General features: G+C 44.0%; 1 protein-coding gene across 5 annotated transcripts in view; it reads right to left on the bottom strand.

Moving 5' to 3' along the window:
- Window positions 1–12,642, bottom strand: part of NTAQ1 (N-terminal glutamine amidase 1) — a 42,292-nt gene extending 29,650 nt beyond the window's left edge. For 3 of the 5 annotated variants that reach the window (XM_036264114.1, XM_036264113.1, XM_036264112.1), the window contains exons 1-3: window positions 7,765–7,887; window positions 2,757–2,856; window positions 1,504–1,554 (exon numbers count right to left, since the gene is read on the bottom strand). In XM_036264114.1, the coding sequence (XP_036120007.1) occupies window positions 1,504–1,554; window positions 2,757–2,856; window positions 7,765–7,853 (240 nt within the window). In that variant the 5' untranslated portion in view covers window positions 7,854–7,887. Of the gene's footprint in view, window positions 1–1,503; window positions 1,555–2,756; window positions 2,857–3,707; window positions 3,729–7,764; window positions 7,888–12,532 lie in introns of those variants that run through there. The other 2 variants (XM_036264115.1, XM_036264116.1) reach the window with 2 other exon arrangements.
- Window positions 12,643–19,050: the final 6,408 nt, after the last annotated feature.

The following is a 19,050-nucleotide window of genomic DNA, read 5'->3' as shown; positions in this document are numbered from 1 at the left end:
TTGTGTATGTAAATGCCTTTAAAGAATTTTTTTTAGTAAATTTTTTTAAAAAGGGGGACATGACCACGCATCCTTGCCCTGTGTTTCCCTAAGATGGGAAGCAAGACCATGACTCAAAAATCAGCTGAGTGGTTCAGCAATGAAGATGACTTCTAGGGCTTATGGATAGTCTGCAACAGTGTTTATGCAGTGTTGCTAACGACAATAGCTAACACTTCATGAGCACCAGTATCAGACACCATAATGGATTCCTGGATAATGCTTTGTGCATTACCTCATTTAAGCCTCACAATCCCCCTGGCCAGAGAGGACATTGGAAAAAGAGGGTAAATAACACATCCAGCTCACATAGCCCATCAATGGGAGACTGGGGCTTAACCTCTGGGTGCCTGACTCTAAGCCTGTGCTCCTAACCCAACACTGCTGGGTCTGGCAGGGTTTACCATCAGAGCAGCACATCATCTGCCGGTGAAAGAAGGGAGAACATGAGATCCGTGAAGCCAAGGATTTTAGCCTATTTTGTGCCTGGCATGTAATAGGTACCCAATGAATATATGCGAACTAAATCAATGAAGCCAATTCAAATGGTATCTTAATTTTAAATAAGCATCAGAAACGAGATGTTTGTTACATTATCATGAATAGAGTTTTTCTTTTACTTTATCTTCATGTTTACTAGTATAAACAATTCTGACCTGGCCAGTGTCGCTCAGTGGTTGAGCATCAACCCACGCACCAAGAGGTCGCCAGTTCAATTCCCAGTCAGGGCACATGCCCAGGATGTGGGCCCAATCCCTAGTGGGGGGCATGTAGGAGGTGGCCAATCAATGTTCTCTCTCATAGATGTTTCTATCTCTCTCCCTCTCCCTTTCCCTCTCTCTCTAAAAAAGAAAAAAAAATTCTGTTCTTCAGGGGGCCAGGTTAAGATGACACACAGATGTGTACTGGAAAGGACTCAGGACTGAGACCCAGTTCTGTCACTGATCAGCTAGATGTCCTTGACCTACACGCTTTGCCTTTCTGGGCTCGTTTCTTCACCTAAAAAAATGAAGGGGTTGGAGTAGATACGTGTTGTTCCAATGCCAGTCATGTTCACTCAAGGGTTTGCTAAAAACACTAATTTCTGAACCCTTCTCTAGATCAACTAAATTAGTAAACTGTACAGTATTTTTAACACAGTCTCCAAATAATTCTCATGTGCAGCTGAACTAGATATTGCTAAAGTTCTTTCCAGTGCTAAAAGGATAAGGGTCTGGGAGATCACAAATATATCTGCCACACAGACCATTTAAAATCATTCCTGTAATAATTTCAAATTAAAATAAACATGCCCGTAAGTACTTCCACCTTAGGCCAAATAACATCTATTCTCAAAAGTCAAGTTATGATTAGTACAGCCTTTCTCTACTGCCCTATCATTTCTGCTCTACAAAACATAAAGACCACTCAGGGATCACAAAGTACTAACAATACATCAGAGGCTCTCTGTGTTAACCATCTTACCCAGATCACAGGTCCATCTCCAGATCTTGCCTGCTGTTTCCAGATAGGTATCTACAAAAACAATAAATCCCATAAGCCATGGTTTCAGTGAAACCACTACTAAATTCTTCAAAGCAATACATATATGAAGAATAAAATATTTCTAAGCAACCAACAATCAAGGTGAAAGAATGAATGGGTAAGAAATCTAAACACTTCTAAGTGTCCTTAAAAATAGAAAAGCAGCCCTGGCCAGTTTGGCTCAGCGGTTAGAGCGTCGGCCTGCGGTCCAGGGGGTTCCCGGCTGGATTCCAGCCAAGGGCACATACTTCCATTGCAGTTCATCCCCAGCCCCAGTTGGGGTCGTGCAGGTGGCAACCAACTGATGTGTCTCTCTCACATCAATGTTTCTCTCTCTCTCTCTCTCTCTCTCTCTTCTTCTCCTACTCTGTCTGAAGATAGGTGTAAAAATATCCTCGGGTGAGGATTAAAAAAAAAAATGAAAAAGTGCCCTGTTCGGTTTGGCTCAGCAGTTAGAGCACTGGCCCCTGGACCAAAGAGTCATGGGTTTGATTCCCGTCAAGGGCACGTACCTCAGTTGCAGTTTGATCCCCGGCCCTAGTTGGGGTGGTGCAGGAAGCAACCAGTCGATGTGTCTCTCTCACATTAATGTTTCTCTCTCTCCCTCCCCCATCTTAAAATCAATGGAAATATCCTCAAGTGGGGATTTAAAAAAAATAAAAAAGCAAAAATTACTTATATGATGGTCTTTGGAGAGGATAAAGAGACCCAAACTAATCGAAGGCCTAGCAGGTTCAAGTCTTGCTTTCCCACTTAATTATTCATGAAACCTCCCTGAGTCTCCATTTCCTCATCTATAAAATGGAGACAGCTGTCTGAAACTTGCCTATTTCACAGGGTTCCCATTAGGATCAAATGAGGTGATCCTTGCAAGCATGCTTTACAAAATATGAAAGGCTTACTTTTTTTAATACTTCATATTTGTTGACTGTAGTTCTATTTAAACTCCTAAAGAAAAGGGATGTAATCTGTGTGAACATACCATCACATATTTCCCTATCTATGAGTGAGGGACTAAGCTCTCCTAACTCAACCATACCTTGAAAGGAAAAAAAAATATCATCCAAAAACAAACTTTAAAATGTTGCTGTATTTTATAAAGCACATTTTAAAATAGTATTAAACCCACTCTACATTTAGCTTCTAATATCCTAACTTTCTTGTTTCCTTTCTGCAGTCACTCACCAACTTACCATTTTCCTCTCATTAGATATGAAGACAGCGTAACATTCTTCTAATGGATACTGGTCGTGATTTTTGATGTATTCACAGAGCTTCCAAATATTTTCTTCACTGAAATAAAATAACTGTTTAATCAGTATAATTAAGCAAGAACACTGTGTTTTTCAAATCTGAACAAAAGACTGATGATGACATAAAACAGTTGGAAGAGACCTTAAACACCATCTCATCAAACAAGTTGCTAACATTTGAACTTCCTCTAAACAACCCCAACAAGCTGTTATCCAGTCTATACTGTGTGTAGACCCCTCTGCAGACACAGAGCTCATTACCTCCCCCAGCAGTGCTTGTATATAGAGGCATTTTATAACTGATAATGCTATGTCAATATTCTACAAGCCCTGGCCGAGTAGCTCAGTTGGTTAGAGCGTTGTCCCAGTACACCAAGATTGTGAGTTCAATCTCCAGTCTGGGCACACACAAGAAGTAACCAATGAATGCATAAACAAGTGGAACAAAAAGTCATTGTTTCTCTCACACTCTCTCCCTTCCTCTCTAAAAATAAAAACAAATAAAAAATAAATAAAATAAAAAAAGTCGCCCTGGCTGGTTTGGCTCAGCAGTTAGAGTATCGGCCTGCGGTCCAGAGATACCCGGGTTCGGTTCCCCCTAAGGGCACATACCTTGGTTGCAGTTTGTCTCCGGCCCTGGTTGGGTTGTGTAGGAGGCAGCCACTCGATAGGTCCCTTTTGCATCAATGTTTCTCTCTCTCTCTCTCTCTCTCTCTCTCTCTCTCTCTGTCCTTCCCACTCTATCTGAACAAAAAATGGAAAAATGTCCTCGAATGAGGATTAAAAAAAAAAAAAATCCAATAGTGTATAAGCTTGGGGTTCAAGGATTTGAAATACAGCTGGAAATCCAACTCAGCCATTTAAAAAGTAAGAAGCTTTGAACATCCTCACCTCTCTGAGTGTCTGCCTTCCTCATCTGTAAAACGGATATAATCACATTATAAATACTCAATACATCTTGTAACACTGGCTTCCTGCTCCCCTAAGGAATGGGACAGGGTGGGTATGTGGGGTAGGGGGATCCTGAGTGGAAAGGACAGTTATGTGATATATCCAGGAATTCTTTTGGAGGAAGGCCCTGTGAATATGGCTCCCCAAGTCCTTCTGGTACTGAAGAAGTCCTGACTTTCAGAAAGTTCTTTCTCATACTGAATTGAAATCCATCTTTCTATACCTCCACCCCAGATAAATCTCCCTTCTATATGAGAGGCCTTTAGCTATTTGAAGCAGTGATCAGAACTGCTAAGTACAGCAATGCCTCGTACATCAAACCAAGCCACACGGGTGGTCACAGTCACACTCCCGCACAGACAAGCACAGTCACTACTGGCAGAACTCACAGCTCAGCCCCTGGGTTTCTTTTTCTCGTGAGCCACACAGTATCTTTGCTGAAAATGAGCTACACCAACACTCTGCTCACACACGTGACTCAATCTGTCAAAGCCTAATTTCCAGCCACCTACGCCACGCTACCCGAATATGAAGCAAGGCACAAATGGCACTGAGGGCTGTCACCATTTTATGGGAATAAACACTTTCAATTCACAAGTCTTGCCCTTATCTACCTGCCTCAATGTTCCATATGACTAGGCTTAAAGCACCAAGTTGAGCTTCTGTATTTTTCTCCCATGATTTTGTTTTTCTCTTAATACCTAAGCAACCTATGGAAAAAGTAGTGGTAGAGGTAACAACAGGAGATTGCTACTAACTACTTCCACAGGATATGTACTATGAAGCAACAAAAATGTACTGTTTCAATAGGACATATAACGTGTAGTATCTAACATTTCTTAAACCTGGATGTTCTAAGACCAAGTTTTGAGAAGACATCTGTCTGTCTTGCCTATAGACAATTTGGAAAGTTGACCACAAATATCTTCAAGAGCCTATGACGTACAAAACACTATGCTAAGCACTTGGAAGATATGATAAATCAGAGTTTATAGACAATGAAAGCAGACATACAGATCCATAAATAAATAAGCGTCCAACGCCATAAAAGGTGCATAAAGAAAGCACAAAAGAGGAAATTACTAGTTTTAAGGGATAAAGGAAGATGAAGAAGGGGCAGGTCAGTTATTTATTCTCGTTTGCTCCCCTTCACCTCATCCCAAGGATGGGCATAGAATTAATGCAAACATCTCATGAATCTGTATGTACCATGAGCACTATTGGTAGGCTGAATACACATGTGGCTTGGACATATTTAGCCTATATTTTTCAAATATGTATGAATGTTAAACAGAAAAACAAATTTAAACATAAGAGATACAGAATTTGTAGTCCCTGTCTATGTCCTTTTTCTTTCAAGAGTACAATTAATATCATGAGAGGCTCTCATGAAACTTTTGATGTTAATAAAACATAGGGCCTTTTTTACTTGGAAACACTGGAACAGAATGAGCACCGGATCTGATATGAGTCTTGGCACCCATTTAACTGGTTTAGAAAAAGTGGAGAACGATGATAATTTCTCAACCTGTCAGTTGATTATTTTGGCAGCAGAAAAGCTAACAAAGCAACATTGAGGCCAATATTCTGCAAGGATTACTGGTGATGGGCTTAGTCAGAGAAGTATGCAGAAAGGAAAAATGGTCTACAAACCAAACAGTGCCACACAAATACTGGCCACTACTGTTATCATTAAGCTGGGTCTTAAAAGATAAGTAAAATCTGACAGAAGCTAACAGAAGTACAGGTGGAATTTATTTCAAGTTAGAAAAGCAAAGACAGTGAGGTGTTCCCACCCGATGTGTTCAGACAGGGTAAAGCACTGGTTCTCAATCAGAGACAACTGGCTCCCCAGGGGACATTTGGCAATGTCTAGAGACATTTTTGGTGGTCACAAACTGGGAGAGGATACTACAGGATTCTAATGAGTATAGGGCAGGGATGCTGCTACACATCCTACATTACACAGGACAGCAGCCACAGAATGAACATGCTCAAGATATCTATCAATGGACCCAAGATTGAGAAACCCTACAGCAGAGCAGAGAAGGCAGGTTCAAAATGAGGTTGGAGGAACAGCCAGTGACCAGATCTTCGAGGGCCTGCTATGCTCAGGAGGTAGACTTTATTGTCTATGCCCGTTTTCCTTGAATTGTGATCAGATTGGACTGATTCCTCTACTGTGCTGCTCATACATCCAAACTCTGGGGTGGGACCTTAAGAGCTCCATGTTTTACAAGCCCCAGGTGATTTTCCAGCATATTCAAATTCAGAATGGCCTTGAGCAGTGTGAAACCAACTAAAGTTAAAGACCTGATAGGATAGGGAATATCTGGGCAGAGAGGCCAGTTAGGAACAGGCCCCCAACAGTTAGCTAAGGAGGGTCTGGCCTATGGCTGAAGGAAAGAAAAGATAATCTGTTGAAGAGACGTTCATCTCCTACCATTATTTCACCAAAATGCTCCACTCCAACTGTTCCAGCCTTCTTGTCATTCCTAGAATAATCATGTCATACTTCCTTCTCAGAGCCTTTGCCCCTGCCTGGAATGATGATGTCCCACCAACATCCATGAAGCCCCCGCCCTCTTTTCCTTCAGATGTCTGTTCAAATACCACTTTACCAACAATATGTTCTTTAAGAATCCAATGAATGGGTCTTAGAGACAAGAACTAATAGGACTTAGGTGAGAAGCAGGGCAGGAACAAAGTGCAGTAGTTAAGCATGGACTCCAGCACTACAGAGCTTCCAGTTTCAGGACTACCACTTGCTAGATATGTCTTCTTGGGCAAACAACAGGCTTGGAGTGGAGCAATTTGGTGGAAGAATGGTAGGAGATGAACATGTCTCTTAAATAGATTATTTTACTTCCTTCAGCCATAGGCCAGATCCTCCATGGCTAACTGTTGGGGCCTGTTCCTAACAGGCCTCTCTGCCCAGCTGTGGCTCATCATTTTCATTTAAAAACTTAGGAAAATAATAATAAATAGATCTATGTTCTAGGCATGGATGAAAGAATGTGGCTCTCGGCCTGACATGCAGTCAGAGCTGAACAAATTGTTAATATCTTAGCGGCACTGGTTTGGTGACCAGCTGAAGGAGGGAAAGGTAGTTTTAGATGGCACTAAGGTTTCACAATTGTGCAGGGGCTGAAACCGGGAAGAAGGGAAGGACAGGTGGGGGAGTAAAAAGGACCAAGGTAGGAGTGGTGATTCAGCCACAGAGGTGGCCTGGGACAGGGGCACAATGTGTGGAGTCCAGAGCCAAACTACGTATAAATCTCCATTCCTTCACTCACAAGCTATGCGGCCTTGGACAAGTTACTTTGGTGTTCTCATCTTTAAAATGGGGATTACACTGGTACCTACTTCCCAGAGTAATTGTGGGACTTTAATGAATTCATACATAAACCACTCAGCACAATGCTCGGCATACAGCAAGTGCTATGTAAGTATAACGATTATTATAATGACAACATGATGGTTAAGATCATGGTTTTTGGTACACGAGGGTCTAAACTGGATAACGGACTGCTATTAACTGGATGACCCTGGGAGTTATTGCGAAATCTCTGTGCCTGCATTATCTTCCAAAATTAAAACGACCTTCACATCAGTGTGCAACCACACAGGTTTCAGCAGAGTAATTTCCAAAAGGGTCTCTGCGTTGCACCCTCCGCCTCCAATTGCCCTTCTGACCCACCCCAGGCACTGAAATCTGCTGAGAAATGTCCAAACGAAAAGCGCCGAGCAGAAATAATGCGCCGCCTACCCTCCCATTCCCGGTGAAATCTGCCCTGCCCCACCCCCATCCAAATGACCACGTTCTGCTCTGGAGACGAGGGCTATCACTCCCGCTCCCTCCTCCCGCCAAACCAGAAAACCCGCCAGTCGGGACCCAGAGCACCCCGGGACGGGGCCGGGAGGGGCGGGGCCTTGCTGCGACAACGCGGCAGGGCGAGCTTGGGAGATGCTGGGGGCTGCGCCCGCGCCCCCTCACCAGTAGCAGCTGTTGTAGACACAGGCGTCCCGCGGGGGGCTGGCCGGATGGTACTGGGCCGCTGCGGCAGCGGAGACATTCCTCTCCATGGTGGCTCGGACCAGGGCACGGGCCTGAGGCGGACCAACAGGACCAGCCCCGCGGGTGGGCTTCAAGGAAGGAACGGGCGAAAGCAGTCCGCTCTCCGAGCAGAGTAGGCGGAGCCTGGGGCTGCTGTGCAGTTCCCGAGCGGTGGAGCCTGGGATGGGTAGGCGGAGCCCGGGATGGGTAGGCGGAGCCTGGGCGGAGCGGGCCGTGCAGTTTCCCCGCGCCCGTCCTGGGGGGGCGGGTCAAGTTGCGGTGGGTGGAGCTAAGGGCTGGTGGGGCGGGCCCAAGGTTGCTCTGTGGGCGGGACGCATGCAGCACATTTTCGCGAGGGTGGAGCCAGGGCAAAGTGGGCGGATTCGGGCTGGGTGAGTGGCGTAAGTTCCCAGGGAGGAAGACGGCGCGATTCCTGGTTGAAGGAGACTGGCCCGGTGGGAGGAGCCAGGAACAGGGCTGGCCGCGCGGGTTCCGGGTGGGGCGGGGCCAGGAGTTCTGGGGCGTGGATAACGGCGGGGATCTGGTGAGCTGTGGGAGGAGAGGTCACCGGCCCGCGACCTGGAGAGGAGTCTGGGGAGGACTTGGACCTGGTAAGCTGCTAGGCCCTGGACGGCGCTTCGTGACTCTCGGTATGGAGTCTAAGGCCCTTCTTCCAGCCTGGGGCCGGGTTGCCAGCTGTGGAGGAGCCACATGAGACGCGAACGCTCGATGTGTGCGAGTAAAATAAGAGAAACTTGTGTGTGAAAAATGAAACTTTAGCACTTTGAGCCTGGAGTCCGCGGGAGCCCGGGGAAAAGGGGGACGGTGGGGGGTGGTTAATTCCAAATATGTCTGCATCAAGGACGGTTTTAGACGGGGTTATCACCCTAATATCTCACCGTATTGTAACTTTTTTTAAAAAAATAAAGAATTGTAGTATATATTGATTCAGAAAGCTATATGGATGCCTGATATAGTAAGTAAAAAAAGTTTTAAGAGTCTGCATGTTACCCTTTTTGTGTTAATCATATATTTATTATTTATTGGTAGTCTGGAAGGAAAGACGCCAAATTGTTAAAACAGTGTTTATCTTTGGTGAAGGAATGATGGAGGATTTTCACTTTATACCTGTAGCCCTCTGAATTGTCTGTATTTGCAATGAACATATAGAGCTGACCAGAGTACTTCCCATTATAAAAACAAATTATTGGTTTATAGGCCATCAACAGTAAGATTTTCCAAATCTCATGAGTTCTAAAAGCCCATAAATACTAAAGACTTTGAGCATAAGTTTTTGCATCGGTTATCAATTTTATTGCCTCTCAGCTCTGAATACGCAGTTCAATATAGACTGTGATAAATAACGGAATTCCTCTAAGCATTTCTCTTAAAGTGAGCATGACGTTAAGCCTTCTCATTAAAGTGTGCTACAGGAAGAAGATTCCTGCTGTTTCTGGAATAGTACAAAAGTTTGGAATGTGGTCTATTGTAATAACTATGTATAGTGCCAGGTGGGTACTGGAAATAGAGGGAACATTTTATAAAGTATATACATGATTGTCTAGTCACTATGCTGTACACCTGAAACTAATACAAAATGTCGAATATAAACTGTAATTGAAAAATAAAATGTAAAGTTCTTAAAAAAAACTAAAATTCACTTTTCCAGGAAAAAAATCACTTAAAAAAAAGTCTGGGATCTGTGGTCACGAGATCATCCAGTGGGGTCTGCCCAGCCACAGGCCCAGAATTGGTCCTTCCTCAACCTTGCAGCTTTAGCTTGGCAATAACCTTTTGCAGCCCTCTTGACACAGAAACCAGAGTCCAGGAAGGCCTGCAGGCAGCAGCCTGCCTATATATACCCCTTCAGCAAGCCCTTCACGGCCTGCACACAGTTAGTTACCTGTGGCTGGCAGATCACACAATGAGCAGTCTGTCCTTCACCTAGCTTTCCCTTCTTCCCTCACCCCAACCCCTCTATTCTCCTCAAAGCATTCTGAAGGCCTTCTGCTCCTATTGGCTCCCAGACTCCCAAAGCATCCCCACTCCGCTGGTTGGTGATCTCCCCCTCTAACCATTTCTCTACCTTGCTTAAAAGAAGTTGAATGCCAAGAATTAACTGTGTTAAAGAGTAACTATAAGATATAAGGAAAGTCTACATGATACCTAGGGCTGAGGAAGAGTATTCAAGAAGGACAAATTTTCATCAAACAACAAGTGTTGGTGAGGGTGTGGAGAAAAGGGGACTCTAGTTCACTTCTGGTGGGAATGCAGACTGGTGCAGCCACTGTGGAAAACACTATGGTGTTACCTCAAACAGTTAAAAATTGAACTGCCATTTGACCCAGTGATCCCACTTCTAGGAGTATACCCTAAGAAACCTGAAACACCAATCAGAAAGAATGTATGTACCCCTATGTTCATAGCAGCACTATTTACAATAGCTAAGATCTGGAAACAACCCAAGTGTCCATCAGAAAATGAGTGGATTAAAAAGCTGTGGTACATGTATGCAACAGAATACTATGCAGCTGTGAAAAAGAAAGATCTCTTATCCTTTGAGATAGCATGGAAGGACCTGGAGAGTATTATGCTAAGTGAAACAAGCCAAGCAGAGAAAGACAAATATCACATGATCTCACTTATTTGTAGAATATAATGAACTAAACAAACTGCTGAACAAAATTAACCCAGAGACATAGAGGTGGGGTACAAATTGATAAGCCTCAGAGGAGGGGGGGGGTTGTGGGGGAAAAGATAAACCACAGAACTTACATGCATGTATGCATGACCAATGAACATAGACAACAAAGCTGGGGATGGGGTGGGGGGAACGGGAGGAGGGTGTCAATGGGGGAAAAATGAGAAACATCTGTAACAAAAACAAATTAATAAATAAAAATTTTTTAAAAAAGAAGGACAAATTTGCCCTGGCCAATTTGGCTCAGCAGTTAGAGTGTCGACCTGCAAACCGAAGGGTCTTGGGTTTGATTCCCAGTCAAGTTCATGTACCTGGGATACAGATTCGATTCCCAGCTCTGGTAGGGGTTGTGTGGGAGGCAACCAGTTGATGTGCATCAAAGTTTCTCCCTCTCTCCCTTCCTCCCTTCCACTCTATCTAGAAAGAATCAATGGGAAAATATCCTTGGGTGAGGATTAACAACAACAAAAAGACAAATTTGAAAGGGGTTTGGACCTCATGAGAGATGGTGTGGTAACCATACCAGATAATAGAGAAGTTTACTCAGACTGGAAATGGTCTGGAGTTGCTGGACAAACAATAGAGAAGGGGTAGAGGAAAGCCAGTAGTCTCTGCCATAATGAGCTTTCTTTATGCTTTGAACTTGATCTTATAAGAAGGAATTACTTTTACAATTGAAAAAGACTAGATCAGATACATATGATTTCATAGTAGAGACTATAAAAAGAGATATGGTCTCAGAGGAGTAGATGTTTAGAACCAGACCTACTAACGCCAATGATCTGGATAAGGAAGAAATCAGAGATATGCTCAAAGAAGTCAATACCCAATGAAATCAAGATGTTAAATAAAGGGCAGGGGTTTGGAGAAGGGTCACTTAAAAGAAAGTATGAAAAAAGGGCCACAGATGTGAAAGGGGAGATTCAAGAAGTCTAGCACATAACACACTGAGGTTTAATAACAAAAGGAAGTTTTATTTTTTGTTGAGATGGGTGGTGTTTTTAATGCTCAATATTAAGAGATAGGAGGGAAAAAAAAGATAATTCTATTGCTTGGGACCATACAATATTATGTGATAACACAACAGAAAGAAAACTGAAATAGCCAACAACTATTTTATTCTACCAAAAATGATCCTCAAGCTGTAAAGGATAAGGAAAATAGCAGTAAGAGGAAATTAAAGTCAAGATAAATTCAGTGGTAGAAAGCACCAAGTTGCCTTAAATAGGTTAAAAACATTCAGACCCAAATGGGTTATATCCCAGGATACTAAAAGTCCCTTAGGTTATAACCCCAAAGCCTTTCTTTTTTTTTTTTTTTATCCTCACCCGAGGACATTTTTCCATTTTTTGTTCAGATAGAGTGGGAGGGAGAGAGAGGAAGAGAGAGAGAGAAACATCGACATGAAAGGGACACAGCGAGTGGCTGCTACCCACATGACCGACCAGGGCCGGGGACAAACTGCAACCGAGGTACGTGCCCTTAGCGGGAACCAAACCTGAATCTCTCAGGACCGCAGGCCTAGGCTCCAACCGCTGAGCCAAACCGGCCAGAGCCCCAAAGCCTTTCTTATGGATCTTAGAAAATATGCTGGAGGAGATGACATAAGACTAAATATAAATACTTAACTGTATTGAGTTTCATAAAAGGAAGAAATATGTTTCAGACTATACCCTGGTGAACTAGATGACTATTCCCAGGATGGTTGTGACCATGAAGAAAGGTGATTATTTAGGGGCCGTTAGTGGTTTAACAAAGCCCATTTCGTGCCAAGTGGAACTCATTTCAAGAATTAATTGATTATTGGATTATAGTACAAACAATATAATTTGAGTCCAACAAAACAGCTGGCCTAATTTTATTAGCCATGGCTCTTTACTCGTTTAGGTACAAATCAAGGCAGAAAGACTGTTTATTAGATCATTTAACAGAAAGGACACTGAAGTGGCTCTCACAAAGGGTGAGCTGCAGAAACCAGGGTCTCCAGGAACCAGAAGCAGAACTCACCTCTTAGGCCTCCTTTCTTCCTGAGCCAGTCTGCTCCTCCATGCTTGGCTTCACTTTTTTTGTGTGTGTGTATGTTAATCCTCACCCAAGGATATGTTTCCATTGATTTTCTAGAGTGAGAGGAAGGAAAAGAGAAAGAGAGAGAGAGAGAGAGAAACATCAATGCGAGAGAGACACCTTGACTGGCTGCCTACTCAACGACCCCAACCGGAGCCAGGGAATCAAACCTGCAACCCAGGCACATGCCCTTGACCAGAATCGAACCCACAACCCTGGGTCTACCAGCCGACGCTCTAACCGCTGAGCCAAACCAGCCAGGACAGGTGGCTTCAATTTTTGCTGTAGAGAGGATGGCCACTGGCAGCCCCATATCCATATTTTCCAGGCTTGGCAACCCCAGTGGAAAGAGAAGACTTTTTTCCTCATAGCAATCTCACAGAGTGACTTGTTCCTTTATTTTTTACAGTTCTGTACTGCTTGAATTTTTCTCATGTACTAGTTTTTAATAAATTTTTATTAACTCAAATACGTCAACATTAATATAAAGAGCTACATGGATATACTGTTGCTCACTTAACTGTTGCCCAACTATTGTTCATTATTTTGTTTTCAGATCCTACTATTATAAATAAAGATGCAATCAACATCTTTACACATAAATATTGGTCCATGACTCTGATTATGATGTTGGGATGGAGTTCTAGAGATGGAATTCCTGGGCCAAAGGTTCCAGATATTTTCCGGGTTTCTTGATACATATTGTTTTTAAGAAACAAGTCTTTTCCCTGGCCGGTTTGGCACAGCGGTTGGAGTGTTGGCCTGCGGACCCGAGAGTCCCAGGTTCAGTTCCCGCTAGGGACACGTACCAAAAGAAAAAAGAAATGAGCCTTTACCTCAATATTACGTTGAGTGTTATTATTTTTAAAATATGGGCATAAAACTGGCATTCCCATCGTTATTTTATCCTCTCCCGAGGACATTTTTTCATTTTTTGTTCAGACAGAATGGGAGGGAGGAAGAGGAAGAGAGAGAGAAAGAGAAACATCGACGTGAAAGGGACACATTGAGTGGCTGCCTCCCGCATGACCCAACCAGGGCCGGGGACAAACTGCAACCGAGGTACGTGCCCTTAGCGGGAACCGAACCCGGGTCTCTCTGGACCACAGGCCGACGCTCTAACCACTGAACCAAACCGGCCAGGGCTCCCATCGTTATTTTAATTTGCATTTAACCAATTACTACTTTCCTGTACTAAAAAGAATAATTTCAGTGTAACACAGAAAGTCCTAAAGCAGCAATGTACTATGGGAACTCTGAGGGGAGTACCCTCACCAATGAGGGTGGATATTGGGCTGGGCTGGAACACAATACTATTTTTTTTTAATTCCTCACCCAAGGATATCTTCCCACTTTATCTTCAGATAGAGTGAGAGGGGAAGAGAGAGAGATACATCAATTGGTTGCCTGCCGCATGGCCCCGAACAGGGCCAGGGACCAAACTGCAACCAAGGTACATGCCCTTGACTGGAATCGAACCTGAGATTCTTTGTCCCACTGGCCCATGCTCTGACTGCTGAGCCAAACCGACTGGGGCCACAATACTATTATTACTCATCTTACTTAGAATGGGGTGGGAGGGAGGTGACAGGCCTAGAGCCCTCTGCATGGACCAGTCCATCCTGTGGTATTGGTGGGGCTGACTAATGATTTTCCCTCTTTCGTGGCAAATCAATGAGATTAGCTATAAAATTTCAGTAAGGTCAGATTTACAACATTCCTGAAAGAAATCCCTGTGCAAACTGATATTTACTTTCTAACTTTGTTACCAAAAACAAACCAAAACAGAAACAGAAAGGGGCCTACCTATGACCTCATCTCAGATGAGGTAAGGGAATTATGATTAGCTCTTACCTCAGCCCTCTTTTCTGTCACACTCGAGGTAAAAACACTTGACCCTCTTTAAGCAGTCGGGGGAGGGGGGAAATAACCTCAGTTTCCACCACCCCTTCTTTTTCTAAATCGGGTCATGTCTATCTGCAAAAGCGAAAGACTTTAGAAAAGGAAAGAAGTACTACCTGCCAAGGACCAATTCCAGACCAACTCTTTCAATTTCCTAAGGCTGCTATAACAAATTACCACAAACTAGGTGGGGGGAGAGGGGGAGCACACAGAAATTAATTCTCTCTCAATTCAGGAAGCCAAAGGTCTGAAATCATGGTGTCAGCAGGGTTGGTTCCTTCTGGAGGCTCTTAGGGAGAATCTATTCCATACCTCCCTCCTAGCTTCTGACGACTGCTGGCAATCCTAGGTGTTCCTTGGTTTATGGATGTAGCACTCCAATTTCTGCCATCTTCACATTACCTTCTCTGAGTGTCTCTGCTGTGTCAAATCACTCTCTTTTATGACACCAGTAATTGGATGTAGGGTCCACCATAAATCCAGGCTGATCTCATTTCAAGATCTTTAATTACACCTGAAAAAACTCTATTTCCAAATAAGGTTACATGTACAGGTACTGAAGTTTAGAACTTGGACACAACCTTTTGGGGTACATGAATCAACCCACTACACCAACCAAAGGCTGAAGCAAGTGTGGTAACTCTAACTCTTAATATTGTGGGAGAGAATAAGGGAATAGGACAACCCTTTGGCTGGCTCTGTCTGTGGGTGTTCTGAAATATCTATTTCTTTGCTTATTATTATTAATTTTTAATCCTCACCTAAGGACATTTTTCCATTGAATTTTCAGATAGAGCAGGAGTGAGGGAGAGAAAGAAAAATCGATGTGAGAGAGACACATTGGTTACCTCCCACACGATGCCAACCAGAGCTGGGGATTGAACCCGAGACTCTTTGGTCCGAGGGCCAACGCTCTAACCACTGAGCAAACTGGCCAGCGCTATTTCTTTGCTTATTTTAAAAGAATTGAAATGACTGCTATAATTTCCATGGAAGTCAATTTGATAATATATAACAAAATTACAAATGCATATGCCTTTTGGGTGGAAGTTCTTTCTATACATTTTTATTGAGGTCTAATATGCATAAAGCAAAGTGAACATGTCAGAAGGGTAGACTATGTGACTTTACATATTGTTCTTTCCTCTTCCATTTATATTGGATACGCAACCTTTTTATTTATTTATTTTTTTTTAGTTTTTATTTTTTTATCCTCACCCGAGGCCATTTTTCCACTTTTTGTTCAGATAGAGTGGGAGGGAGAGAGAGGAAGAGAGAGAGAGAGAAAGAAACATCGACCTGAGAGGGACACCCGCACGACCCAACCAGGGCCAGGGACAAACTGCAACCGAGGCACGCACCCCTAGCGGGAACCGAACCCAGGTTCCTTCAGACCGCAGGCTGATGCTCCAACCGCTGAGCCAAACTGGCCAGGGCAGGTATGCAACCATTTTAAAGCTTTTTTTTAATTGTAAAATTAATATATATTCAATGAAAAAAAATCACGAAAGTTGAGAAAAGTACAAAGAAACTACACAACCATAATATTACCATGCAGAAGTAAACCATTCATGTTTTGCTGTAGTTTCTTCTAGACTTTTGCAGTGCAAATATATATATAGTTGTTGTTAATCCTCACCGGAGGGTGTTTTTCCATGGATTTTTAGACAGAGTGGAAGGGGAAAGGAGGGGAGAAAGAGAAACATTGATGTGAGAGAGACACATAGACCAGTTATCAACTGGTTGCCTCCCACATAACCCCAGCCGGGGTGAGGGATGGAACCTGCAACCCAGGTACATGACCTTGCCAGGAATCGAACCTGAGACCCTTTGGTCCTCAGGCTGATGCTCTAACCTCTGAGCCAAGTGGGCCAGGGCTACTTATTTATTTACTTATTAATTTATTTTAACAAAGATGGAACTGTATGATCCTATTTCTTTATAGTTTCTTAACAGTTCACAATGCATTGTGCACATGTAATTAAAACTTTCCATATAATTAACAGTTACATCATAATTTCTAATGCCTGTATAGCATTCTTTTTAAGTGAGGCCCCACTGAGGGACATTCGAGTTATTTTCAGTTTTTGACATTATGACTAATTCTGTGGTAAATCTTTTTTTATATGCATTTTTAAATTTTTATTTTTCAATTACAGTTTACACTCAATATTTATTTTGCATTAGTTTTAGGTGTTGGAAACTTTAAAAAGGTAAACCCTTTTTTTTTTTTTTTGTCTTTTTGAGAGTATGTACCCTTAGCAGGAACCAAACCTGGGTCTCTTTGCTCCACAGGCCAATGCTCTAACCGCTGAGCCAAACCGGCTCAGGGTATAAAAGGTAGACTTTTAAGTGTAGAATATACAATAACTCTATTTAAATGTGCATCAAAAGGAATTCTGGATAATCTCTCTGAACTTGCTTTAGCCATAGCCTTCCCCTAAGTGTAACTTCATCTTTCCATGAGCTCAAAAAAAACCAAACAAATAAAAAAAAACCAAAACATTGGAGTCATCATCATCTTTGACTCCTCCCTTTCTCTAATGTCATAATCCAATTAATCATAAAATTCAGTTGGCTCTTTCTTCCAAATATACCCATAATTTGGCCATTTCTCATGATCTCCACTGCTTTCACACCGTGTCACCATCATCTCCTGCCTGGATAATTGCAGTGAACTCCTAACAAAGATTGCCAGATTTGGCAAATAAAAATACAGGACACCCTGTGCCCTGGCCGGTTTGCCTCAGTGGTTGGAGCGTTGGCTTGAGGACCAGAATCCTGGATTCGGTTCCCGCCAGGGGCACATACCAAAAAAAAAAGTACAGGACCCCTTTAAAATTGAAGTGCAGATAAACAATTTTTTAAGTATAAGTATGTCCCAAATATTGCCTTCTTTATGCAGCAGCCAGAGGGATTCTTTTAAAAAAAGTCACTTTTCTGTTCAAAATCCTGTGATGTCTTTTCATCTAACTTATAATAAAAGGTAAAAAAAAAAAACCTTACAGCTGAGGCCCACAGCCCTGCAGGATCTGCTGCTAGCTGCTCTTTCCTTTTTGATCTTATTGTCCTCCCTATCCTTCCCTTTCCTCTGCTTGCACTTCTCTTCTCCCAGATACACCTAATCTCTTCTAGGTCTTTGCTAATACTTCCGGGTGAGACCTTCCCTCATCACCCTGTTTAAAATTGCACACTTCCCTTCCCCTTCCCTACTTTACATTTCTCTGTGACACCAGGTTTTTACAAAGTTATTATTTCGTTTGTCCTCCTTCCACCAGAATTTAAGTTCCATGAGAGCATTTTTGCTTTTTGTTCAATGCCGCATCCCCAGTGCTTAGAATAGTGCCCAGCACATAATAGATACTCAATAAATATTTAATAAATGTCGAATTAAGTAAATGTAGTTATCCAAATCAATAAATAGCTTTTGTTTGTCTCACTACAACACTCACATTCTGATCATTCAGCATGTTATCTATTTCAAAGTAGTCAAGTAATTAATGTACTGTAATCTTAAGCCTTTTTCCCCTGTAATTCCCTAACGGTAACAAACATAAGTGCAGGCACAGTTTTATAGTATAATAATGTCTTGGAACTTCAGGTATTATTAGTACAGTTCTTTTAAAGATGAGAGAAATTAGGACCCGGAGGGGTGAATAATTTGCTCAAGATGGCACATGTGGGATACGGTAGCGATTTTAACTCCCCTTCTGTTTTCATTTCAACTTGTTTTGGTTAGAGTGGATTCAAGTCCAAACTCAACAAAGGCCAAGTGCATTCTATACCCTTCCAGGCAAGGACTGGACATTTCGCATCTGAACCCTGCGTCGGGAAACTGAAGGCAGGTGTCCGCAGGGCCGGCCAGGCGCCGCCAGGCCCCGCCAGCCAATCAGAGCGGGCGGGAGCCTCCCTTCCCCCTCTGACATCCTCGCGCCAAAATTCCAAACAGGACTGCGCGCCGCTACCCGCCGTCTCCCTCCGCCGCGTCCGGCGAACCGGAACTATGTAAGAAAAATAAGTCAGCGTTCTGCCGCCGCTGCTCGCTCTGGCCCTCGGCGTCGCGCGTGCGGGCTCTCCAGTGCGCCCGAAGTCGTGCGGAGCCCGCAGACGAGCGGCGAAGTTTCGAGGCCGCCGTGTAGGTGGCGGCGTGGGCGGGCCCGGCGGCGGAGGGATTCCGGGCGCGCGCGCTGATGTTGCGGGCGCGGAGCTTGTGGCGCCAGAATTCAGAGCGCGGAAGAGCCTGATCGCCCGCCGCCTGCCCTCGGACCCTCTCCCGCCGCGGGCGCCGGGCCGGCGCGACAAACATGGTGGTCCTCCGCAGCAGCCTGGAGCTGCACGGCCACTCCGCCGCTTCGGCCACGAGTTCCCTGGACCTGTCCAGCGAGTTCCTCAGCTTGGAGCCGATCGGCCGGAGGCGGCTCCGCTCGGCCCGCGCCGCCGAGCAGTCCGCCGTCGCCGCGGCCGCCGTGGGCGTGAGTACCGGCCTGGGGCGGGCCCCTGGGGCCGGCCGGAGGGACTGCTCGCGGCCCGGGGCGCGCTGGGGCGGGCGGCGCGGGCGG

The sequence above is a fragment of the Molossus molossus genome, unplaced genomic scaffold, assembly GCF_014108415.1.
Source record: "Molossus molossus isolate mMolMol1 unplaced genomic scaffold, mMolMol1.p scaffold_m16_p_16, whole genome shotgun sequence".
Taxonomy (NCBI): Eukaryota; Metazoa; Chordata; class Mammalia; order Chiroptera; family Molossidae; genus Molossus; species Molossus molossus.
The sequence above is the reverse complement of the archived record's forward strand: the minus strand, read 5'-3'. Positions and strand labels throughout refer to the sequence as shown.